This window comes from Vicugna pacos, chromosome 25 (genome assembly GCF_048564905.1).
Source record: "Vicugna pacos chromosome 25, VicPac4, whole genome shotgun sequence".
Lineage (NCBI taxonomy): Eukaryota > Metazoa > Chordata > Mammalia > Artiodactyla > Camelidae > Vicugna > Vicugna pacos.
Window position 1 is genome coordinate 39,157,183 of NC_133011.1, and position 23,983 is coordinate 39,181,165.

The 23,983-nt window shown below is 60.6% G+C and overlaps 1 protein-coding gene across 7 annotated transcripts in view; it reads right to left on the bottom strand.

Annotated features, from left to right (window-relative positions):
• The window catches only part of ZC3H3 (zinc finger CCCH-type containing 3), an 87,959-nt gene that overhangs the window by 33,587 nt on the left and 30,389 nt on the right, over window positions 1-23,983 (bottom strand). For all 7 annotated transcript variants that reach the window (XR_012064262.1, XM_072949866.1, XM_072949863.1 and 4 more), the window contains one exon: window positions 17,179-17,332. Coding sequence is in view for 6 of the 7 variants with exons in the window: in XM_072949866.1 (XP_072805967.1) it covers window positions 17,179-17,332 (154 nt within the window). In the remaining variant the exon portion in view is untranslated. The remainder of the gene's footprint in view (window positions 1-17,178; window positions 17,333-23,983) is intronic.

The following is a 23,983-nucleotide window of genomic DNA, read 5'->3' on the forward strand; positions in this document are numbered from 1 at the left end:
GGCCCCCCGGCTCCCCGAGAATCAGGCCGCGGCATCTGCCCTGCAGCCAGCTCCCCTGCAGCAGCCTCACTCCTGGCGCCCGCCTTCCTGCCGACCTCTGACCACCTTGGGGCAGGCCCAAGTCGCTTTCCAGGCCACACCTTCCAGGAGTGGATGGGGGACCACGGGCCTGGGTAGGAGCCTGAGGGCCTGAGGGCCCTGGTGGGGTTGCAGCAGGGATAGGATGACCCTGGAGCGGGACTGGCCGACCAAGGGCAGAGGCTGGGCACTCTGGAACTGGAGGGGCGGGGTGGGGGTGCTGGCCGGGGGCTGGCTCCCATGGCGCCCCCAACCAGCAGGCCACCTGAAGGCGTCATCACTGAAGGCTCTGCTCCTTCCCAAAGGCCCCTGCCCATCTCTCTCCCGTAATGAGTGGAAATGATTCGGGGCCCAGGCAGCTGGCATCTGGTGGGTGACACTCACCGTGCTGCTCCCAATACCAGCACTGTGACTGCAGGACCAGGGGCTGGGACCGTTTTATGTGCTCACATCTATTCAATTGGTATTTCGATCAATGGATGCATTACAAGCTCTTCCTTTAAGAGCCTAATAAACAACAAGATGGAAAGTAAAATTCTCCATAAAATGACACTTTTAAAAACCCATCTCAGCTGAAGCTATCGGTGTTTCGTATGTTAGCTGCAGACAACAGGTATTGTCGGGCTTGAACGGCCCCACTGCAGAATGCGGAGTTCAGCTCGTTGTGCAAAGGGGCCGGGGCCCAGAACCTGGCAGCCATGTGGCTGGGCAGCCCAGGGCAGGGCCTCGATCCTCTGTGCCCAAGTGTCATCCCCCAGGCTGGGTTGTGAGCCCAGGATCCCCCTGGCCCCTGACAGCAGGTGAGGGCAGGGCCCGCCCTTCCTCTGCTCCCTCAGCCCCATCCCCACCCCCTCTCTCTTGCCCACCAACACCCACCCACCCCAGCTCACTGAGCACGTCAAGTCCAGCCGGCTCATCCTGGGCCGCTCCCCCAGGGCTGCAGCTGGCAGGGGCTCCATACCAGCCATAAGCAGAGGGGTAGGGGACTCGGGCAGCAGAACCCCTGCCCAGAGTTCTCTGGGAAGACCTCAGGAAGTCGAGGGGGCAAAGGGACCTAGATCCTGCCTCAGACCACCTGCCTCACTGGTTCCCAGGTTGACAGCCTCTGAGGGAGCCGTGTGCCAGCGCCTGGCTCACCCTGCCCCCCTCGCAGCCCGAGGACGCCCCCAGGGTACCGACCCTGACACCTGAACCTGAAGCCTCCCCCCCGCCACGTCCCACTGTACCCTCTCCATGTCCCACCCCTAATCGAGACCCCTGGCTCTGTCCCCTGAGCCCCGAGGGCACTGCCTCAGCTCCCTCCCCGAAGCTGGGCCAGCCCATCAGCCCCTGCTGCACACCATCCTCCCAGCAACCCCTTCTCTGTGTCCTCTCTCCAGGTGACTCTGGTGTCTGTGGCCCTGACCCTCATCACCAGGGATGCGGGGACCAGCCCAGAGAGTGCCCAGCTAGCTGACGCCGGCTGCCCTCCACCTGGCAGGCCGGGGTCTCACTGAGGCCCCGCTCAGAAGCCTGGCGGCCTGACCTCTGGCAGCAGATGGCCTGCGCTCCTCCACAAGGCCTCCTGTCACTAGCCTGGTGACCCGCCTCAGGGCTCCCGCCCTTGTGCTGCGCTCTCCAACCTGCAGCCCCCTTCTCGGGATGCTGCTCGTCTAGCCCCTGGCCGCCTGCTGCTCTGCCCTCATGTGTATGTGACCCGGGCACGGCCAGGCTGAGATGCTGAAGCGTGCGACAAAGTGGGACACTTCAAGACCCCAAAATGCCACAAGCTCTGGTCCTCAGGGGCCCGCATGTCACTACCTCCTAAAGAGACTGAGGAAGAGAGGAGCTGGGGGGGCAGGTGCCCCTCCCACACAGACTTGGGGAGACGGCTCCTCCTCCTCCTAGAATCACACTGAGTCCTGCCAGCTCCCCCAGAAGCGGGGTGGTGGTCCTGCAGACGGCGGGATCCCCGCCAACTCCAGAGAAAGGCCCACGAGCTCAACAGCAAAAGCTCCCAGGAGTCAGTGGGCGAGGGGCAGCTAAGTGTACCGTGACCCACCGACATCAGAGGTTTCGGAGACACCAGCAAGACCGGCTGGGGCCACCGAGAGAAGCGAACAGACGTAAAACAGACAGCTGCTGTGCCCAGCGGCAGGCGAGAGCCCTAGGATGCGGCTCCTGCAGCACTGAGAGCGGGAGGCTCTTGAGCAGCAGGCAGAGGGAGAAGGTTACGTGTAGCTGGGCTGGTGTGGGGCTGCTGGCTGGGGACGGCTGAGAAACTGAGCCAGTGTCTCTGCAGTTAGTCTGGAGGAACAAACACTGAAGGCAAGGACGCCAGACCCACAGGTCAGGCGAGGACTGCCTCCATCTAAGCACTTCAAGGGCAGAGGGCTCGTCGCTGGGGGGGGGGGCAAAGGGACCTAGACCCCACCTCAGACCACAAGTCAAAGTTAACTTATGAGGGGGTCGTAGGCTTAAATGTGATCGCTAAAATAGTCAAGCCTCTAGAAGAAAATATGACCTTGGGGTAGGAAACTCATTCTTAAATAAGACAAAGAGCACTACTCATAAAAGAAAACGACAAATTAGACATCCTGAAAAAGCAAGCCCCACACTGTGAGGAGGTACCTGGCAGAAGAACACATTCATAATATACAAAGAACACTGGCAAGTCAATAAAAAGACAAACTAATACAAAAGTGGATGAAAGACTCCAGGGGTGCTTCATGAAGGAGACAGTAGTCTACTTGTTTGTTTGTTTGTTTGTTTGTGTGTTTTCTGGGCAGCGAGAGGTAATTAGGTTTTTATTCATTTATTTTTAGTGTAAGTACCGGGTATTGAGCCCCCGTACTGTGGCTCGAGTGCAGACCAGGACAGCCTGGTCCTGCTGGGGACCGGCTTTTCTCACTACAGCCCAGCACCCATCCCCTGGCTGAGCTCTGCAGAGATAGGGCTCCCAGCAGGACTGACAGCAGAGACCGGGAACAACTCAGATGCCCAATGAGAGCAGAATGAGCACAGGGGCACACCCTTCCGGGAGCACTTCTCAGCAAGGAGAGAAGAGGAGCTTCCACCACACACAGCACCGGCTCAGGCGGCTGGCCGTAAAGCGCCACAGATGGGCAGCCTGACTTTCTCCCAGTTCCGGAGGCTGCAAGTTCAAGACCAAGGTGGCCTCAGGGCGGGCTCCTGGCGAGGCCCCTTTTGCTGGCCTCCTGCTGAGTGTTTATAGGGCCCTTCCCCCACGCATCTGCAGGGCAAGCCCTGCTGCCTCATCCTCTTCTTGTGAGGACACCAAGACCCACCCCAATGACCTTATTTAACCTTGATCACCTCTGCAAAGACCCAAATACAGCCACACTGGGGTTCCTGGCAGCAGCCCATGAAACTGTTCAGACGATTCAGCCCACAGCAAACGGTGAGCAAAGAAGTCAGACACCAAAGAGCACCTACTGTACAAACCTGCTTACATAAAGTTCTTGAGTTTTGAGACAGAGCTAGTCTAGAATGACAAAGGCCAGAGGAGTGGAATCTGTGGGGTGGGCGGGGTGCGACGGGAGCGGCACACAGAGGCCTCAAGGGGCAGGAGATGGGCATACCCTGACCTCTGCGGCAGGCACGCAAGCTAACCCACAGAACCGACCACTGAAAATGCAAACATGCCACGGACGATTTCAAAGGGAAATCCAAGAGGAAGGTCTCTGCAGAGGCCAAATTCAGGAACAAAACTTGTATATGATAAAGGTGACATTTTTAAATATTGGGAAAAAGTCTGAATGTCTAATAAATGGTCCTGAGACAACCAGGTAAGCATTAAACAAAATTAAATTTGACCTTTAATCGTGCACCATGTTCCCAAATAAATTCCAGGTAGATTGCAGTTTTAAATGTAAAACTTGAAAAGACAGCACTAGAAAAAAATTTAATTGAACTCATGTAATCTTGGGATGAGGAAGGCTGTTCTAAGCAAATCAATATACCACGTCTTAAAAGACTGACAGATTTAAATACAGAGGAAAGTAAAAAGCCGTGTTAAAAAATCCTTATAAACAAAATGAAACGCAAAATTGAAACTGAGAAAAAAATGTATAGTTTGCCAAAAGGGTGCCACCCTCAATAATTAGAGAGTCTCGCAAACCTGTGAGAAACAGGCCAGAAGCAAACGAACAGTAAACATAAAAACGGTTGAACATGACAAATCAGACAGCTTTCTCCCCTAGTAAGATGTCAGGAGCTTTCTGGCAGCGGCGGCTAACGCTGGGAAGGACATGGGAAGACACAAACCAGCGAGCAGGAGGTGCTCTCCCTAAAGCCGGGAACCAGGCCGTCCTGTCCTGGATCGATCGACTTCAGCAGCCCGCAGGTCAGGGTGTGCCTACACAACCCACAGGCGAATGTCACCTGCTCCCCTCCAGAAAGTTTCGCCCTGCAGACACCACAGGGCGGGGCCGCCTGCAGGGGTGGGGAGAGGAGGTGGCGGCAGTGTCCGCGGACCTGGTCTCACAGCGGGGACCTCGCCAGCACTTGCAGGGACCCGCTGAGCAGAAGTCCAGTGGAAAGCGCTCACCCAGCGCCCGGCCCAAGTAGGCGCTAGGGGTAGCGTGGGGGAGCCCCCGAGGGCAGAGGGGTGCAGCCAACCCCAGCGCGCCTGCATGCAAACCCCGCCCCGGCACGCCCACCTGGGCCGCTGCGGCAGGTGGGCAGGGCGGGGCTTGGCGCGTCTCCCCGCTCGGCCCCGCCCCCCACCCAGGAGCCCCTCCGCCAAGGGAACAGAGCCCAGGCGGTAATTTATGCTCCCCCGCCTATGCTTTATGGCTTTCTTAATTCGGCTCCTGCTACTATTAATGTAGTTAATGCTGAGATTATATCTATTTTCTGGCGTCAGGCGGTGATTTATTCAAGCCATTTTTCCGGTGGAGGCTCCCACGCTGTTAAATCAAGCGCCTTGCCAATTAAGTGCTGACTTGGGAAGTGGACGCAATCTTAACAGACATCTAACCGCAAATTAAACCGGGGCTCCTGACTCTGGGGAGTGGGCGGGGCAGCCACGGAAACCTTGCTGACTTCGAGGAAAGTCAAGAAAATAAACCGGCTGTGCACCCGCCTGCTGCTTGTGCTTGCTGCTCTGGCTCTGGGAGACGGGAGTGCAGGCCCAGAGCCAGGCACGGGGAGAGCTGGGGTCAGGGTCCCACCAGGCGTGGTGCCTGCCCTGCGAGCAGGAGCGGCTGGGGAAGGGCAGCAGTCACTGGCCCGTCCCCCACACAGAAGTCTCTGCAGCCACAGCCCCTCCCACCTGGAGCAGACATCTCAAAGCAAACAAATGCCCCATGATTCCTGAGCTGTCCCGCAGCTTGCACACGAAGAGACCCTCTGACAGCCTTAGAAGGAGGTGCCAGGTGGGAGAAGATGTGATATGGATAGCCTCCCAGCAGTGGGTGGTCTGCATTCTGGTTCAGAAACCCTGATGCTGGTCGGAGCCTTGAGTGGTGGTGGTGGGGGGACATGCCTCCTCTGAGGGCCCAGCACCTCCTTGGAGCTCCTGAGCCCTTAGGGAGCCTCCTGCTCAGAGAACCTGAGGGTGACATGGGGCAAGGCAGATGCCACAGGGTGGGGCCTTGGGAAGAGGCAGTGACTAAGGCGGCCTGAGGCCCACCAGGGCCTGAGCAAGCACTTGCTTGTGGGAGACCTTTGGACATGGTCCTCTGTGCTGTGAGTCCCTGGGCCCCACAGCCAACACAGGGGGCCCGTCTTCCCGTGCTACCCAGACCCCTAGAACAACGCCTCCCCGCAACCATCTCCAGAGGCCCTGGTCCAGCCCTGAGAAAGGAATCATGTTTTGGGGTAAGATCAGGCTGGAGGGTTGATAGATGCAAAGAGTTAAATATGATATTGATTATTTGAACGATGCTTTACTACCACCTCTAAAACCAGGATAAAAGTGGTATTTAAAACGGTGTTTGACTGTGTAAGGCACCCAAGAACCGCTGGGTGACAAGGACGTTTTATTTCTTCCTGTCAGGGGCAGTATTTTCAGCTTCCCCTGCGCCTCATTCGCAGGGACACCTGGGGCACCAACCCAGACACACGAGGGCCCACAGTGCAAGGTGTGGTCAGGGTCTGGGCATCGCCAAGGGAGACCTCCCACAGGGCTCCACAGGGAGGGTGCTCACAGGCCCTTCCCAGCTGCCTTCAGAGCGAAGCTTCCATCCGGCAGACAGAAGGGATGCTGCTCTCTCTGGGTTTATCCTGAAACACCCAACCTGGCCTGTCTGACTCTTCCTTACGAGCCGCTGTGCTGACACCAAGCACATGGGGAGGCCACACTGTGGCCTGTGGTTGTGGCAGTGGCAGCGTCGCATGGGGCCCTGCGGATGCTGTCCAGTCAGGGTTTGCCCATAGGGAGCCAGGCCTGCGAGAAGCACACGGCGGTTTGAAGGCCTTGGCCACCCCAGCCAGCTCCAGAAGAGCAGAGAAGTCACCTGTGTGTCTCACGATCAAGACACAGTCACCACGCAGGCAAGACAGGCCCGGCCAGGTGAAGGATGCAGCAGGGATGGAGGGTGGCCTGGGAGAGCGCTGACCCGCGGGGCTGGTGCAGTAGGGCGGAGGCAGGAGATTCAGAGCAGGAACAGCACAGGGCCCGAGGCGGCCAGCACTCCGGGCCCGGAGCCCAGCACCCTTCCTGCCCCTCCTCCCTCCTCACTGGGAAGCCCAAGGCTCCGAGAGCAGCTCCCCACACCAAGGGGAAGAGGGCCAGGTGCTGGAGCAGGACAGAAGGAGGGATGTCTATGGAGAAAGGGGAGAGAAAAACACAAGTGTGGAGGCAGCAACAGAAAAGGAGGGAGAGACTGAAGAAAGAGGGCCAAGGGCTGGAGGGCCCGAACCCTGCACAGACGTGGGAGACCAGCAGGCCTGGGGGCTAGCCGGACCAGGGAGACAGTCCTGGCAGGGACCTGTGACAGGGCCCAGGGCAGGAGGGCAGAGCACGCTGGCCTTCTCAGGGGGCTGCTGTGCCCCACCACCCCAACCTTGGCCCTAGCCCTGCCCAGCAGCTCCTACCTGCCCACACGGCCCTCAGGGACACAGACACCAGGGCCACACCAGGGCCCGAGAGCTCCGGGCCAGCTCCCTGTGGGCAGCTCACTGCCTATATGATGGCAGGTCCCGGCCTGAGGCGGAGCAAATGGGGGGCCCTGGTATCTGCTACTTCTTCCCTCTGCTCCCACACCATCCACAGATGGAGCCCGGGTACCACCTCTCATGTGTTCTCACCACAAACACTCCGACTACAGTACCTGTGACCCCAGACCCTGCACCAGCAGTCCCCACGGCCAGGGAAGAGTGATGGCACAGATACCATGCTAGGCGATGCCCATCACAGGGGCTGTGTGACCACTGAGCTGGGCTGAGGCTGGGCCAACAGGGAGGTGGCACGTTAGCCCACCCGACCCCGCCCACCACAGGCACCTAAGCACCCCTATGTCAATGCCCCCAGTGCCAGCGACCCCCCCCAGGGACAGCGCACAGAGAGCGAAGGAAGAGGCAGCCAGAAGGATGGCTCAGGTTCACCCTTGCCTGGGAGCACAGGGGTCTTGCGGCACTGGGGCAGCCCAGCTGCACACAGCCTCCCCTCAGGGCTCCAGATCCTTAGTTCTGATCTCTGCAGAGGTGTCACAGGGGCCATCCTGGAGCTGCCCACACAGGTGGGGACAGGGATGAAGGAACGAGCAGAACCTGGACCTGGAGAGACTGGCTGGCCTGGAGCTCAGCTCCTGAGGTCCTAAGGCCAGAGGGGCCCTGGGGAGCTAACTTGCCACCCCATGCCGGGATGGGAGTGTCTGACAACGAGCACAGAGGAGGAGGAGGAAGCAGCGGGGTCACCTCGCTGGGACACCAGCTGGACCCTGGCGCCCAGGGCACTCCTCCTCAGGGTCCCAGGCCTGGTGCTGCCAGTAAGGGGCTGGGCTCCAACATCGCCAAGAGAGGCCCCTCTGGACCAGGCTCCGGAGGGAGAGTAGGTGTCCCTCAGCATCCCAGTCCCGGGGCCGACAGGGGACGGCTGTGCCTTGGCGGGCTGGTCTCCTCCTCCACCTCCCCAAAACCTCCGAGGGCATGAGGGGTGAAGGCAGTGAGGCGTCAAGGCCCCACACCCCCACCCGAGCCCCAGGCCCTCCCCACGCCCCATGGAGGAGCGCGGGCGGGCATTCAGGCCTGGGGGCTGCCGACAGCTGAAAGGCCTGCTAGACTCAGAGAAATACATAAATAACCCGGCGCGCTTTGAACCGACCCCCAGATTAAGAGCTGCACCCTTGCTGTCAGGCCCCGCCAGCAGCCCCTGTGCGCCTCCCGTGTAGAAACGCACCTCAGCTCATCTGTTAGGATGATGCAGGCAGAGGGGCCGACAGCCGCGCTCCTTCCTTAACGAGCAGCCGAAGGATCGGTAAGCATAATTTCAGAGCCAGCAATATTTTATATAATCGCCGAGTGGTTCAAATTGAAAACCCCCAACTGAATCAATATTTACTGCATTGAAACGAAATGAATAGTAATAAGTCACTAAGCTCTCTGTCCTGTTTCATAAAATAAAAAATTATAAAAATGAGCACAGGCGCAGGGAGGCCATCACATTACCTTTTACAGCACTTGGGGAGCCGCAGCCGCCTGCTCTCATAAAGCAAAGCCCTACAACACCTGCCGGAGGAGGCCTGCTCCAGCACCACGCAGGGAAGTGGACGGGGTCAAAGGTGGGAGGGGAGAGGGCGGGGCACCCTGTGGGCCCTCCCTGACCCCTGCAGGCGCCCACCAAGTCCTCCCAGAAGAAGGCCCAGAGGAGGCCCCGCCCTCATCTTTCCAAAGCCCCAGCACTAAGAGTGCTGGGCACACACTCCCTGCCACCCTCAGGCCAAGCCTCTTGCTCCAATTTGTTTCCCTGTTTCTTCACATTCCACCCTGGTGGGTGCTCTGGGCCACTCGCTGACCGCTCTCGGGGCCTGGGCTGGTGAGGGGCGTATGTGAGAGGGTGGAGGGCAGGGTTCAGCAGAGAGCAGAGCCGGGTGAAACCCCCGGAGGGAGCTGTCCCTGGCCTCACGCTCTGGAAGGGGGGCCGACACAAGCCCCCCAGAGGGCCCACCACCAGACTCCTCCTCCTGGGCAGGAAACAGAGCCCCCACTCAAGCTGAGGTCGGCTTGGCCAGGGAAGGGGAGGGCAGAGGGCCTTAAACAAGCAAACAGCCCGGCGGCTAAACAACAGGAAACAAACCAGCAATAAAAAACGGGCAAAGGATGCGAGCAGCTCTGACACCATGAATGGCCTTAAATAACCCTACGAATAAGCGTTCAACATCACTGGTAATCAGGGAAACGTGTTTAAACCACAGCGAGACGCCAGCATACCTTGGGAATGTGAAAACCAAAAACCAAATGCTGCAACAGGAACAGGAGGGGGCACTGCCCCGAGGAAGGGGCTCAGCAGTTTCACACGCGGTCAGATGCACCTCTTCCCGGGTCCCCATGGCCCACTCCTAGAAAAGTTCCCACAAGGAACAGCAAACGGGCCGACACAGAGCCGTGTGTGAGCAGCCAGCAGCCTCACCCACCACCACCCAGATGTCCGTTGGGAGGAGAAGCAACCGTCAGAGGATGCTGGGGGCGCAACGTGGCCGGCGCACGACGGTGCTGAGGGTGTCGGAGATGGAGGTGCCAAGTGTGCACCTGGCATCCGCGACGTTCTGGAACCAGCCAAACAAACCACAGTGACAGTAGTGAGAAGAGGGTTCCTGGCAGATGAGGTACTGATGGGTGTGACTGAGAGGACGTGCAGGTGGCGGGACGCCCCCCTCAACCCCGGCAATGACAGCAGGGCTTTTACACAGAGGTCTGCACTGGTCCAAACTCAGACAACTGTACGCTTAGATTCGTGCATCTCACTGGATATACGTTCTACCTGCAAAAAAGAACTATTAGCAAATGCCGAGCTCTAGTGACTGGCTGTGCAGAGAAAAGAGGGGCCAGGCGTCTCTCCGACGGAAAGGCAGTCCAGAGAGGTCGTGTGGCCACGGAACCGGCAGCATCAGTATGAACCCGAGGTCTTAATCCAGAGAGAGCTGTGCACACAGCTGCACAGACTCTGAGCTGGGAAGGCCTGGGAGAAGGACACACACCCCTGCCTGACCTTCCCCTCCACATGGTCCCCTCACCCCGCAGCTCTGTCCACAAGACAGCTGGCTGTGGGGGCCACGGGGGACGGAGAGCCAAGTCCCAGGAGAGCTTGCAGCTCCTGCTGTGCAGGTGAGCGAGGCTCAGGATGATGATGCCACGTGCAGAGGACGCAGGGCCAGCACAGGGGCCTCCACAGGCCAGGGCTGTTGCCACTGGAGGGTCAAAATGAACCATAATGATATCAGACTGCAACCTGGCAAACAGAACAAGAACTCGGAGTCCACATCATTACAAACAAGCAAATGTACAAGGCAACGGGGGATCCGGACAGCGGCTCCTCACAACACAGCAACCAACCAGTACGGACACAGTGAGGGGCTGGAGTCACTGAGGGTCTAGAAGCACCGGGTGATGTCCAACAGGAAAGGATGCCATTGCGGGCTCCACGCACCTCCCCACCAGCACCCAGAGGGACCCACACCACAGAGAAGCCTGCTACATCAGCCAGGTCCCCCAGGCTGCACCGAGGGCCGCCCAGCACCTCCGCTGCGCGAATCTGAGGCTCCTGACACACGAGGAGGCCTCTGCTGCTGGTGTCCGGCTGTGGAAGGCGGCCCCGGACTCAATGGGGCTGAAGAGGCAGGACCCCCGCAGCCAGCTCTGCCTCCAGGCCACGCCCGTGCAGCAGGGACCACACCACGGTGCCTGGTCAAGGGCACTGAGTCTCCGACTTCCTCACCAACGGTGGTCTGTGAGCAGAGGGGCGAGGTACAAACCACGGTGAGTTCAGCTGAAGGATACCTGGCGGTTCCCTCTACTACTGCTGCAATTTTCCTCTAAGTACAAGCGCAGATCAAAATATTTACCCCAAAAATTAAATGTTAAAAAACTGATTACGAGAGGGAACAGGAGCGAGCCCAGGAGCCCATGGTCACCGCCCCCGGCTCCTCCTGGCCCGGGGGCCCTGACTCCACGCACCCCTCCCCCAAGACAGCCCACTCACTGTTTGGGCAGCTTCTCCAGGGGCAGAGGAGTGATCACAGCAACAGGGTGCTCCCCCCATCCACCGTGCTGACATAAAGTGGGGAGCGCTGCCTGGGGTCCACTCAGGCCACAAGCCACGGAGCAGCCCAGCTGTGACCATCTGCAGGGCTGGGCAGAGAGAGAGGCGGTGCTGGGATCAGCGGGCCCCTGGGCAGCCAGGCGGCCCTGGAGAGGGAGCTGGGTCAGGGTCACTCTCTACTTGCTTGGCACTGCGCAGGCCTGGTCTAGTTATCCTAGACTCGCCCCTGAAGCCTCAGGTCTGGTGGAGCCTCTGCACTCAAACGTGCTTTGCCCCCTGCCCGGGCCTTCTCACAGTCTCTCCTGTGCTGTGTGTATCATTTCCTCTGCAGGAGTGACCCCCTCTGCCTGGCTACCTCCTACTTACTGCAGCCAGGCCTGGGTGAGCCTGCCTCCCAGGCCTGCTGGACCCCTGGCACGCTGGCCCAGGGACACTCCGTCCCTTACTGGGCCTCAGCTTCCAGGCACGCAGGGGCCCAACACAGGGCAGGCCATCCGCAGACACTTACAGGGTGAGGAGACAAGTGAAAGGGCAGGAGAGGACTGGGTCCTCTTCCACAGGCCCAGGGGCAGCGAGGAGTCACTACAGCCAGCTGCCTGGGGACCCTGGGCTTGCTCTGCTCAGCTCAGCCTGCAACACCTATGAACCAGGGAAAGGACACACTCAGGTCCTGAGCAGTTAAGAGCCACAACCCAAAGACCTCCAGGCTCTAACCTAGGTCGAAGACCTGCCTCCCGGAGGACAGCCCTGTCAGGCAGAGAGGAGGCATGGTGGACCCCGCAGAACGGGTGGGGGGCATCCTCTCCGGGCCCACGCTTGGCTCCTGGAGGAAGTGCCCCCTTCCTCAGGGCAGCCCTCACAGCCTGCTGGAGACAGAGCAGGCTGGGCCTGAACCAGGCATCCCAGACTCACAGCCCGGCCGGCATCCAGGTGAAAGCAGGGGACGTTCTCCTCCCTTGAAACGGACACCTCCCTTTGTAACAGAACCAGTTCAGAATTCTGCTGCCCACTCGCCTCCATGCCTCAGCCCCTTGACGGGCAGCTTGAGCAGTGCTGGCCTGGCCCCCTCCTCAGCTGCTGGTGCAGGCTGCTCACAGACAGGGCCATCGTGGGGCGGGCAGAGGCACGGGGTGGACGGAGCCAGTAGCAGTGAGCGGCGTGTGCCCGGGGCTGCACACAGCAGTACCAGCCTGGGGAGCACGGGCTGCTGCCCCCACCCTGACCACCCACGCCTCCGCCGGTCCAGCAGGCCCAGGTCCCACTGTCAGCGCTGGCCTCCAGGTGAGCTCTGCAGCCATTCTGGGCTCCTTCCCAGGCCCACAGGAAAGGCCCTCCCAAGGCAGCCCACACTCACCTCGCAGGCCTCACCCCCGGAGGAGCCTTCCCAGCACCCCACTGTCCGCTTGCTTCCTGACCACCTCTGGCTGGGAGGCGAGCACTGTGGGCGGAGCACCGCCCACCACGACGTCTGCACCCAGGAATTCACAGGGGGAGCCCTGTCAGCCAGCACCCGGCACAGGAGCTGGCCTGGGCTGAGCTGGGAGGAGTCTGCCGTGCCAGGCCCAGGCCCTCACCAGAGACAGCAGGGCCTGGAGTGTGGCCACGGCGGAAGGGACGTGGAAGGGAGCACTGCTTCACAGAAGGGTTCACCCCGTGCTCCTCTAACTGCCACACCCTTTGGGGCAGGACAGGAGGCTGTGAGGACCCCACAGGGCAGGCCTGGGGACGAGCAGGACACCCCCCACTCTGGACTGAAGGCTGTGTCCCCCTAAACTCCTGTGGTGAAGCCCTGGCCCCAGTGTGGTGGTGCTTGGACTTGGGCCTTTAGGAGGCAACGTGGGTGAGGTGAGATCGTCGGGGCAGGGCCCCAAGACGGGCTTAGTGGCCCTGCAAGGCCCCAGAGCCTTCCACTCTCCCTCCCGCCTGAGAGGACACCGCGAGCCCCAGGAGGGAGCAGGCCCTGCCAGCACCCTGACCTCAGACTCCCAGCCTGCAGACCGTGAGAAACGAACGTCTGCCGTCCAAGCCCGACACTCCGGGAACTGGAGGGAGGAGCCGTCTGCCCACCAGGAAGCCGCAGGGGCGAGGGGAGCGTGTAGAGCCATGGCCACCAGCAGGGATGCCCAGCCTCGTGCTGAATTCCTCCTTAATAATCAGTCGTCACTTTGGAGAAGCATCTCAGAGCCTTCAAAATCGCAGCCCATACCTCGTCAAACCACCCAGAGATTACTCAAGATTCACTGCATAGACGCAAAAATAAAATAAAACAGGGCGGCCCAGCAAGCGCAGCCCTGGTGACAGCACCATCTATAGTCGGGACAGGGCAGCTTCCAGACTCATCTGCTTAAGCACGGCGGCTTCTGTTTACTCCGCACTTTCACGTCAAATGAATTCGGAAAGAGAAAAAAAGTGACAGGCAGTTTAGGGACATAAGTCACATTTCAGCTTCAGCTCAGATTAATGAACTTACTGGAAACCGGCGAGGACACAGGCAAGTCCACAGATCTCAGAACAAAAACATTGAATGCTCGCTCAGCATGAGCCTCAGCCCTGGGAGGTGCTCCGTGGGGCCCTCTGATGCCTCCAGGACCTGGGCCTACACCACAGACCCCAAGCCCCGGGGCTGGTTCTGGGCAGCAGTGGTGTGAAGTCCTCGAGCCCCAGACCCAGTCCCACCAGGGCCATCAGCCACTGCCCCCACACAGGCGAGCGTCCTTTCTAGGAGGGGCCCCACCCCGTCCCTTGCTTCCCCCCTGCTCCAGCCCCAACACGCTCCGCTGGCCAGGGCAGCAGCCACCTCATCCAGCCATGGCTCTTGACAGGACATCAGACACGTCCCCAAAGACCCTGGCGGACAGCGCCCACGGGGCCTAGGAGCTGCGGCCCAGCGCTTTCCCGCCTTCTGTCTGTCCCAACGTGGACGAGTGCAGACCATCCGAAAGAACTGGATGGGCTCGTGTCCCATCGACTCTCCTCTCGGGTACTTCTGGAGTCAGGGCCTCACCACAGAAGCCCCAGAACCTCCTCTACCTCCAGACAGACAGAGCTGGTGGCAGGAAGGGGACGCCCAGGACTCCTGCTGTGAATACAGGCCCCATGTGGCCCCTTGGCTTCCCACTCACTGGGCAAAACCAAAAAAGGGGCTGAGAGTAGGTTTCTGTCTAAGTCAGGAGAGAGGGCAAAGCCACCTCGTGAGGCAGGCGTGCACCCTGGTCCCCAGGACGGTGCTGACAGTGGTCTCGGGCCAGAGTGCTGCATGTGGGCTTCCAGAGGGGAACAGGGACCCCGCAACTCTATTCCCCTGCCCAGACACCAGGACCCGGGCCTGCGGGCGCCCACCTCCCAGCTCCCGCAGAGCAGGCAGCAGGCAGAGGAGCTCAGCTGCTCCCCCGCCCTGGGCTGGAGGGGCAGGTGAGCAGCAGCCAGGCCTCTCTCGGTGTGGGACTGAGTGTGGCAACCCGCTCCCTCTACACTTTGAGGGGCATGTCATTCCTTGGCACAGGCAGGGAGGGACTTGGCAAGGCCACGACCATCAGGTGCGGGTCTACACTGAGCCCCGGCTCCAACTCAGCCCCTGCCCGCCCAGGGTCACACAGTGTGCGCCGCCCACTGGGGCTCCCTGGGCTCCTCCTGGATGGCAGCCCCCAACGCACACAGTCTCCTCTCTGCAGTGACTCACGGTGAGTACCTGTAGCGGGGTGGGGTGGTCCAGGGCCACCGCACACCAACACCGGCACTGTCGGCTGCTGGGCCACCTGCCTCACCTCCCACCTGTGTCCACTAGCCCCCGACTCCGCCCACAGATTCCCAGGACTGCCGAGGACTGCCGAGACCTGCCGGTCGGCCCCTCCACAGGGGCCCCCATGCTCATCCCCAGTTAACGTGGGGCCATCCTGGGGTGGGCTTGGCCACATCTCCACACACAGGGAGGGCGCTGGGGCCGGGAGCAGCTGGGAATCTGCCTCAGAGCCCCCAGCCACCAAGCGTGAGCCAGGACTTTGGAGCCTGAGCTGTCTGGCGTCCAGCATGGCCCCTGGGGGCTGCAAAGAGCCATCGAGGGCTGCACCCTCCCTGCTCCTGCCCCCCATGCCTGTAGTCATGCCCTCCCTGCCAGGCTGTCACCGTCGCTGGGATGAGCAGCTTGAGACATGCAGTGGCCATGCTAGGCTGGCAGCTGGGCCAGGCCTGTCCACTCCCAGCATAGACACACCACCAGGCCGGGTCTCTCCCAATGGCCCCCATGCCGTCCACCTGCCCCTCATCCCCAGAACTGAGGCAAAGGCACACTCTCTGCCCTGCCACTGACCGGGCTGTTTGCCGCCTGACAGACTTGACACTCCGGCTGAAAGCGCGAGGCGATGGCTGCCTCAGAGGGGCACCCAGCCACCTCCCTCCTCAGGAACCCTTGCCCCACTGTGCCCGCCACACTCAGCACTGGCCCAGATGGACCGAAACTTGGGGCTTCCTTGGCTCTCAGAGGCCAAGAGGGAGAGACCAGCTGGTGACCCCTCAACAAAAGTCACCCCCTGCCCTGATTCGAGCCCCCTGGGAGAGGCGGGGCCTGGCCAGGCTGCCAACGTGGGGCTGGAATGCCGACTGCAGGAGGGGAGGCAGGAGCAAGAATCAATAAATCTGAACCTCATTCACGATGATCTGGGGCTCTTATTAAGTAAATTAATTTAAGTTAATTTAGCTCGATCATGACTCCCGATCACAGTGATTTAGTGAGGGGGAAATTGCATTAGGAAAGGCCATGCTCACCAGATAGGAGAACGGAAGAAAATTAGACCCACTTAGCGCTGTGAATTAATATGGAAATAGCAGGTGTAAATTTAACCTTATCGAGAGAGTGAAAATTATCTTCATAAATTTGTAGAAATAGCCCCAAGATGCTTATAAATCTATTTAAAACAAAAATATTACAAAAAGTGCAGTAAAATTAATTTAAAATAAACTTCGAGCTATTGCCTCCAGAAAAGTCGGCAGCAGGGCCTGGTGGGAAGGGAGGAGGGCAATGGGCACGTCTGACCACCTGGGCATGCTGACCTCCAGGCACGCCTATGGGGGTCAGTAAGCTGGCACCACCCCCCCATGGCCCCAGAGCCAGAGGGTGGCGGGGCCCGTGGGGGGCTGGCAGGACAGCCCTCTGCCCTGTGGTCCACGCCTCAGGGCACAAGGACCCCCTACTCCACAGCCTTTGGCCCGAGGCCATGTGCCCTGGAGTGCCCACTGCACCCAAACGAAAGCCCACGCTGGCCAAGCCACCCACACACTGCTCCTCAAGCATGGCCAGAGGGCATAGGGAGCCGTCTGCCACTCCCCGATCTCCACCCACCAAGCCTGTCACCCCTGCCCCTGCCTCACGGAAGGAAGGGGCCACATCCCAGCTTCTGCAGCCTTCCTGCTCCTGGGCCCAGAGTACCCGGAAAAGAAGGTGGGCTGTCCACACTGCATGTGCCCTCAGCCAGAAGACGCCTGGAACGAAGCCATGGCACCCAGGGTGTAGGCCAGACCCTTGTGTGGGCAGGTGGAGGGCTGCGGCCTCCCCTCCTACCCTTGTGATCCACACGGACAGTGAGATGGTCCCGCAGAAGAGGCTGCTCAGGGCCCAGCCTCTCTCACCAGGAGCTTCTTCCTGAGGAATGCAAGGCGTGGTGTGGCCTGGGTGGCAGCTACTCCCAGACCATGCCCAGCCAGGTAGCGGCCTGCAGACGGACGACAGGGCAGGCAGTGTGTGGTACACGCAGGCCAGCCACACATCTGCAGGACCGCTAGACGGGAAAAGCAGCCTGTCCCCCAGCCGACAGACTGCAGACGTGGCACTCCTGGTGGGGAGCTCCGTCCCTGAGGCCCTCAGGCTCCCCTATGCTCTGGAGCCCACCAGCCTGGCCTCCTACCTGGACAGGGAGAGGCGCCGTGCCCGCCAGGAGGGTGGGGTCGCGGGGCCAGGGGCAGTGCTGAGAGATGACACTGGGTTCTTCTTGACGATGCGATAGCGGGTCTTGATCACTTTGCTGCTGGGAGGGGGCCGCAGGCCGTGCAGGCTGGAGGCTGCAGGGAAACCCAAGACACAGTGGTCAGCAAAGGTTGGTGGGGACTCCCATCATCTCTTGATCCAACCCCCCAGCCCCGTGCCCTCGCCCATTCCCGAAGAGTTGGGTGGCCAGGCCCTGGGGATGCTGAGAGGTGCCGGCGGGGAAGCAGGGGAGCAGAAGCAATGCTTCTGGAGGGGGCGGGGGTTGACTATGGCAGCATCGCAGGCCAGTCCCCTCCATGACCAGCACCAATGCCTCCAGACCTCCCCATGGGCAGCGAAGAGGGGCCTGCCTGTGACTCCAGGAGGCTGGGGGTGTGACACGCTCACCTTCCTCTCTGGCACCCCCACCACGTGCCCACACAGATTTACGTACTTAATCATCTCTGTTTTCACAACATTTTGCTGAGTGATACACACCACGGCTTCTCTTCTTGCTGAACGTTTCATGCAATTAACAGGGATCTGTTTTGCCCGAGTTCCCTTCACTTGATAGCCAGCAATTTCTCCATAGCTTCGAGGAACACATCTAATTGCCTGACTTTCATAATATACAGCTCTAACTGCCCAGATAATTAAAGCTAACGCAGCACAGGAATACAGGCACCACCGCGGCCTCTCCTGACTGACCCAGCGGCCCTGCCCCTCCAGCCAGGCTGCCTGGACCCAGGCTCCCAAAGGCGCCTCCTTGTGGCCCCCTTCAACCTGCCTGCACAGAGCCCAGAGCTCTGCTTGGAAGGGAGGTCACTGGTATAGTAAGTGGCTCCTTGGGGTTCCCACCCACCTAGATGCCCGCAGGCAGGCAGCACAGACAGGGTGCGGAGGGTGTTAGAGTTAGACAAGGGGGCATGTCTGCCAGGCAAGAAGGCCAGGAAAACACACAAGTGGTCTCACCACCTGACCTTTGGCACAGGATGGGCCTACATATGACCCCTGGGCAAGAACTGGCTCACCCTCAGCTGAGGCTGCCTGGAGTCTGGGATGGCCCAGGAGAGGGAGCGGCAGGGGCACAGTAATGCCAGGCCCACAGGCCCCTCACGCCCACCTGCTCAGTGCCAGCCCTGGCTGTGGTCAGCCACCCACCTCTCCATCGGCACAAAACACTGCTCCATGACTCTGCTCCCCTGAGCCCCAAGGATGAGTCCTCCCAGAATCTGCAAACCCTACAAAGAGCAGTTACTGCTCCATGAACCACGCCAGATCATCTTCCAGAGCCTTAAACACAGCACAACACCGGCCCTAGCCAGGCCCTGCCCCAGGCAACAGTCAGCACCTTGGCCCAGATGCCTCCTGCGGCCTCTCCAGGCTCTCCCAGCCTGCAGGAGCCCCCTGTGCCCTCGGCCACCCACACGGGAAGACCAGGACATAGCGCAGGCTCAGGGCCCTCCAACTAGAGGAGGAGGATCTGTAGGCTCCGTCACCCAGCTGGGGTCGGGGTGGACGTGCAATGCTGGCAGCAGGGGACACCTCTGCTCCCGGGACTGAAGGCAGAGACCCACCAGCTGCCCAGGAAGAGGGGACACGGATGTCCAGGCAGTGCCAGGCCAGCACAGCCCAGCAACAGCACAAGTCTCCCTCCACTATCTCTGTCTCTCTGTCTCTCTCCCCATCCCTTCAAAGGCAGCAGCTCGGGGGAGTCGGGGAGAAGGAGGGAAGCTCAGTGAAAGCACAGGGTACCACCTGGGATGCGATCTTGCTGAATGACCAAAGTCAGCGAAGCTCTAGCCCTGGCTGTACCGCACATTTGGGATGTAGGAGAGCCCAGCATACAGGGGGCGTCAATAAATAAATGTTTGTTGAATTGAATTTTCAAGGTCTTACAAGCAAGGAGAGACCAATGATAATCAATAACATCTTGTTCAAACTAAGAGCTCAGGAACACGAGAATGCCTCTAAGCTACTGCCAAGCCCCACACTGACCTCACGGCCTCCAGACCCACCCCAGGCTCCCTCTCCCACGGCCTCTGCACCTGGACAGCCCACCTGCCTGTCCCCTCCACCCGGGTCACCATCCACAGCCCCGTTTCGACCTCCCTTGGCCACTACTATCTGCCAGTCCGGGCTGTGACATGCACCCTAGCCCCCACAACCCTGCTCTGCAGCTTGGGGGCATAGTTAGGCAGAGGCCCCTCCCCACAAACCTGGCTGCGTTCATCCCCAGCACTGGGACCCCCTGGCCCGGCCAGCTTTGCTCCCCCATCACCCAGACACACAATATCACCTTCCCCCATTCACCCCCACCCCTGTTCTGCCAGATGTCACCTCCTCCAGGAAGCCCCCAGCCCCCAATGCCCAAGGGACTGGACTCTGCATTCTAGAAAGTTCCTCCTAGCACACAGCGCCTCTGGGCCTGGCCCTCATTCCTGCCTGTTGACGGGCATCAGTATCTATAACAAATTCCTTTGCAGTGCAGGCCCACTGTGAAGTCAACTTCATTAACTCACTACATTTTACTTATTAGTGCCCAGATACCACTTCTAAGAAAATGCAGAGTAACAAAGCAGACCCCTCCCTAAAGGCTGACTGTTACTTCCCAGACATCACCACCTGCTAGACCCAGGCCCCGTGGTCCCGAGAGGTAGAGGGGAGGGCATACTAGCCCATGGCCCGGCCCCACAGTGGGGCCGTTTCCCAGATGGGCAACTAAGACACAGGTGGTGGCAGCACGAGTGACAACGGCCCTGGAGAGAACTGGCCAGGGTGCCCGTGCCGAGGTCACAGAGAGCTCAGCAGGGCGGGCGGAGGAGCAGGATTGCCCCTGACAGCCTGGGGGAGTGAAGGCTCCTAAGACCACTCATGGCACACAGGGACCAGAAAGTTGGGGTGGAAGCCGCTCCCGCAGCCCTGACTCCAGTGCGAAGGCAGAGCAGCGGGCGTGGGCTGATTGAGAGGCCCTGCCGCCTGGCATCCTTGTGCGCGCGGGCGCCCAGGCCTCACCCGGCCCCGTGGTGCCGGAGCGCTGCCCCAGCGCGGCCCCGCCAAGCAGCCCTCTCTCCCTGTCCTCCTGGCTGGCTGAGAGCTTGTGTAGATAATCATGTTATTTAAATAGGAAGTTGGTTTAATTCCCTTCATTACAGACTCCCAGGGCTGTAATTTTTTTCTCTGCATGATGTATTCCCTGTGGCACATTTCACTCAAATCAAACCCTTCGCGCCTTTATTGCCAGCGATGGCCAGGCGCCGCGTTATCAGGCCCACACACACAGCCCTTTCCACCCCACCATGCAGAGGTCACTTCTAATGACTAATCGATCTCATTAGCTTCCCTAATTAAAAACTTTACTACCGCAGTAGAAGACAAACTGCACAAAAACTGCTGGCATCATATTTGAATGGGATATGAGCCCATCCATCAGCGGGGCCCTCGCTCCTGCCCGGCGAGGGGCCTGGGGCGGCCTGCCTCTCCACTTCCCAGGCTGACTCGCGGGGTGGGGGGCGCTTTCCCGGGGCCCAGCACGGGTGCACCACGCACAGACACCCTCTCCGAGAGGCAGGCCACCAGGCCCAGGGCAGCAGGCGGCGGAGCCTGGTTAGTGTGGCTCCTACTCCAGCTCACACCACCTCCGGCTGCAGAGGCAGGGGAGTGCCAGCTCTCTCAGGCCAGGCCATGCAGCAAGAAGCGCAGGGCTCCGCCCATCTGTTGTTGGGCACTGTCTGCAGCGAACGCTCCCTCCGGCTGACCCCTGCCCCCCAGAAGAGCCACCACAGATGGCAGAGCTCATCAGGCGGAGGTCATGGCTCTCACTCTATTTTACTGCAGAGTGGGAGTTGAGAGAGAGTTCAGATTTTTATGGAACTTCAAAAGGAGATAACTAGGAAGAAATCGAGCTGCTGATTTCACAACTGCTTACCGAGTGAAAAGAAGATAACCAGGACTCTGAGCCTGAGGCCGCCACCAGGAGAGGGGAGGCTGCGGCACAAGTTCCAAGAGCCCGGGCAGTGAACAGCCAACAGGGCTGTCTGGCTGCCCTCCTGGCTCCCGGCATCCACAGAAACAGGATGGGCTCCATCAGGAGGGGCGGGGCGGGGACCATGAAGTGGACCTTGCCCTACCACCAAGGAGCAGGGACCAGAAGGTCCGCCACCCTGGATTTGGCCTGGCTGTGCTCCAGGCCCCACGGCTTCTTGTCCACCAGCCTCTGGGCCTCGCCCACCAGCAGGCCACAGGCGGGGCATTGGGGCCTCCAGAAATGGGCAGACCAAGTGCCAGATGGCAGAGCTGCCCACAGCTGGGCTTCCACCCCGTCCAGGGGCCCCTCCCCCAGCATCTGAGGGCCAGTGGGCTAGGAGACGGCTGGGGCACTGCTGGGAAGGCATAGCCCGAGAGTACAGCCACTCTCAGACCTTCCCAGCTGGAGGGCAGGACAGCTGAGCAGAGGCCAGTGACCAGTGCCTGAGCACAGAACTCGCCAGAATCAGCCACACAAGGCGCCTGGGCTGGGCAGAGCCTGTGGACAGAGAATCCCGACTGCCTGTGGGGCACCCTAGAAACCAAGCCCCATTCTTCAAGGAGGGGTGGGTACCAGACCAGATCCCCAGGCCCATGGGCGAGGGGCGTGGGCAGGGGCGGCATGGGTGCCTGGCCTCTCAGGGCCACCGTGGCGGGGGCAGGAACCAGGCTGGCAGGGCTGCGGGGCAGAGGGCCCTGTGCCAGCCCAGGCTTTCCTGGGCCCAATTCCGTGTGATTTGACTTCCCCCAAGTGTCGCCGAGTCTGCTTTTCAACAACAGCTGCCTCGACACTCTGTCAGCGCCTCTGACTTCACTGGTAAAAGCTGCTCAGCCTTTTCAGAAGCCACACTGATTTCTGCTCTTTGGCCCTCAAGCCACCCTCTTGTCCTGGAATCCAGGTCTGTCAGCCGTCAGCGCCCCACCTCCTGCCACTGTGCCAGCCTCCCTCAGGCCCCCCATGGCCGCCACGCCGGGTGGGCACAGCACACGGGGGGGACCTCCACTTGACCTGAGCCTATGGGCACCGCCAACTAAAGCAACTTTGACACATTTGAACTTGCTCTTCTGGTTTCTATGGTCGAAAGACCAGTTTCCAAGGGCGTCCCCCTCAAGGCCTCTTGCTAGGGCATCCACCTTGACTGCCCCCCGGCTCCCACGAAAGCAGGCCTCTCAGACTAACTGCCTGGTCAGAGCCGGCATCAGATGCAAGGTGCTCAGCGGTGCAGGGGCTGTGTGCCACAGGCCGGATCCACGAGAAGCACCTCCAGCTGGCCTGGGTGGGGCCCAGGCAGAGGGGACAGCGTGGCCACAGGCCTGGAAACAGCAAGGAGCTGGTGGTGCCCTACCTTCTCCTGGCAGGAGTGGGGAAGTGGAATGGGGGGCTGCTGGGGGCTGGTATGGAGTTGGGGTCCCCCTCTGTGCTGCCTCGAGGCTGGTGGAAGGCTCACAGCTTGCTCCCAGACTCTGCACCACCACAGGAACAGGGACGGGGGGTTCTGGACAGCAGGCAGGAAATGAGAAGCCCAGAGCCTGAATGGGGAAGGGTCCCCAGAGAGCCAGCAGGAGAGGCTGAGCCCAGACAGGCTCCAGGTACCCAGCTCAGGATGCGTCACAGGCCCTTCCAGAGCCTCGCCTTCCCACCCGCACACCTGGAAAGCCAGGCCCACAGTGGGCAGGAGCAGGCGAGGTTCAGGTTAGCCCAGAAGGCTCCCAGCCCCCTTGGCAGCAGCAGGTGGGCCTCACACAGGACAGGAGGCCGCGTGCGGGAGCCAGACATGCAGGGCCCAGCAGAGCGGGGGTCAGGCAGCCCCTCCGCAACAGTGGCCAAGCCGCCTTCTTGGAAAACCAGCCACAGAACAGGAGACACATGCTTCTGAGAGCACGCAGCAGCACTGACAGCCCTGTTGCACGTCGGAGCCACGTGCAGCCTGGGGCTGGCGGGACGGCAGTGCCCACTGCTGGAGCTGCAGCAAAAGCCACGTCAGCAGGACGCTGTCTCGCGAGGAGGGTGGCGCAAGCAGAGCTCCTGGGGCAGGGGGGGTCGTCCAGACCACAGCTGGCCTCTCTGGACACCGCCCATCCACCAGGACATTTCTGAGGGCCAGCCCCGTCTGAGCGGTCACCTCGGTGACACTCACAGTCCTGGAGACAGTAAAGCCATGACTGCACTGAGGGGTGAAAAGTGCCCTGGGGTTCTGAGCAGGGGAGAGCAGACCCCAGGGGACACCACGAGAGGCTTCGAGGGGGGCACGCCACTTGCAGGGAGCAGCCAGGAGGAAGCTGAGGGAAGTGTGGGCTCTGAGGCACGGGTGCTGCAGATAGGGGTCCCCAGGAGGCCTCCTCAGGCCTGTTTCTCCTGTCTCTGCAGCAGCTGCCAAGGGAGAGCTGGCCTGGAGTCTGCAGCCTGCCCAGTACTCTCCCTGCTGACCCCCAGGGCCCTGCCCAGACTGTAGCTGGGCCCGCCCTGCCGAGACATGTGCACACAGACACAGGCATGTGCACATATCAGCACAGGTGTGCATGTGCACACACACCCAATGTGGCCAGCCCCTCACCACATGACCACAGGTCCTTCAGTTCTGTGCTGAGCCAGGCTGGACAAGTCTAGATGCAGGGCTGCAAACTCCAGAAGCTGCCCGACCCTGGGGTGCTGGGAAATCAGCAGCTAGAATGGGCTCCAGCCTGGGGACCTGAGGGGAAGGCACCCACGACCCAGTGTC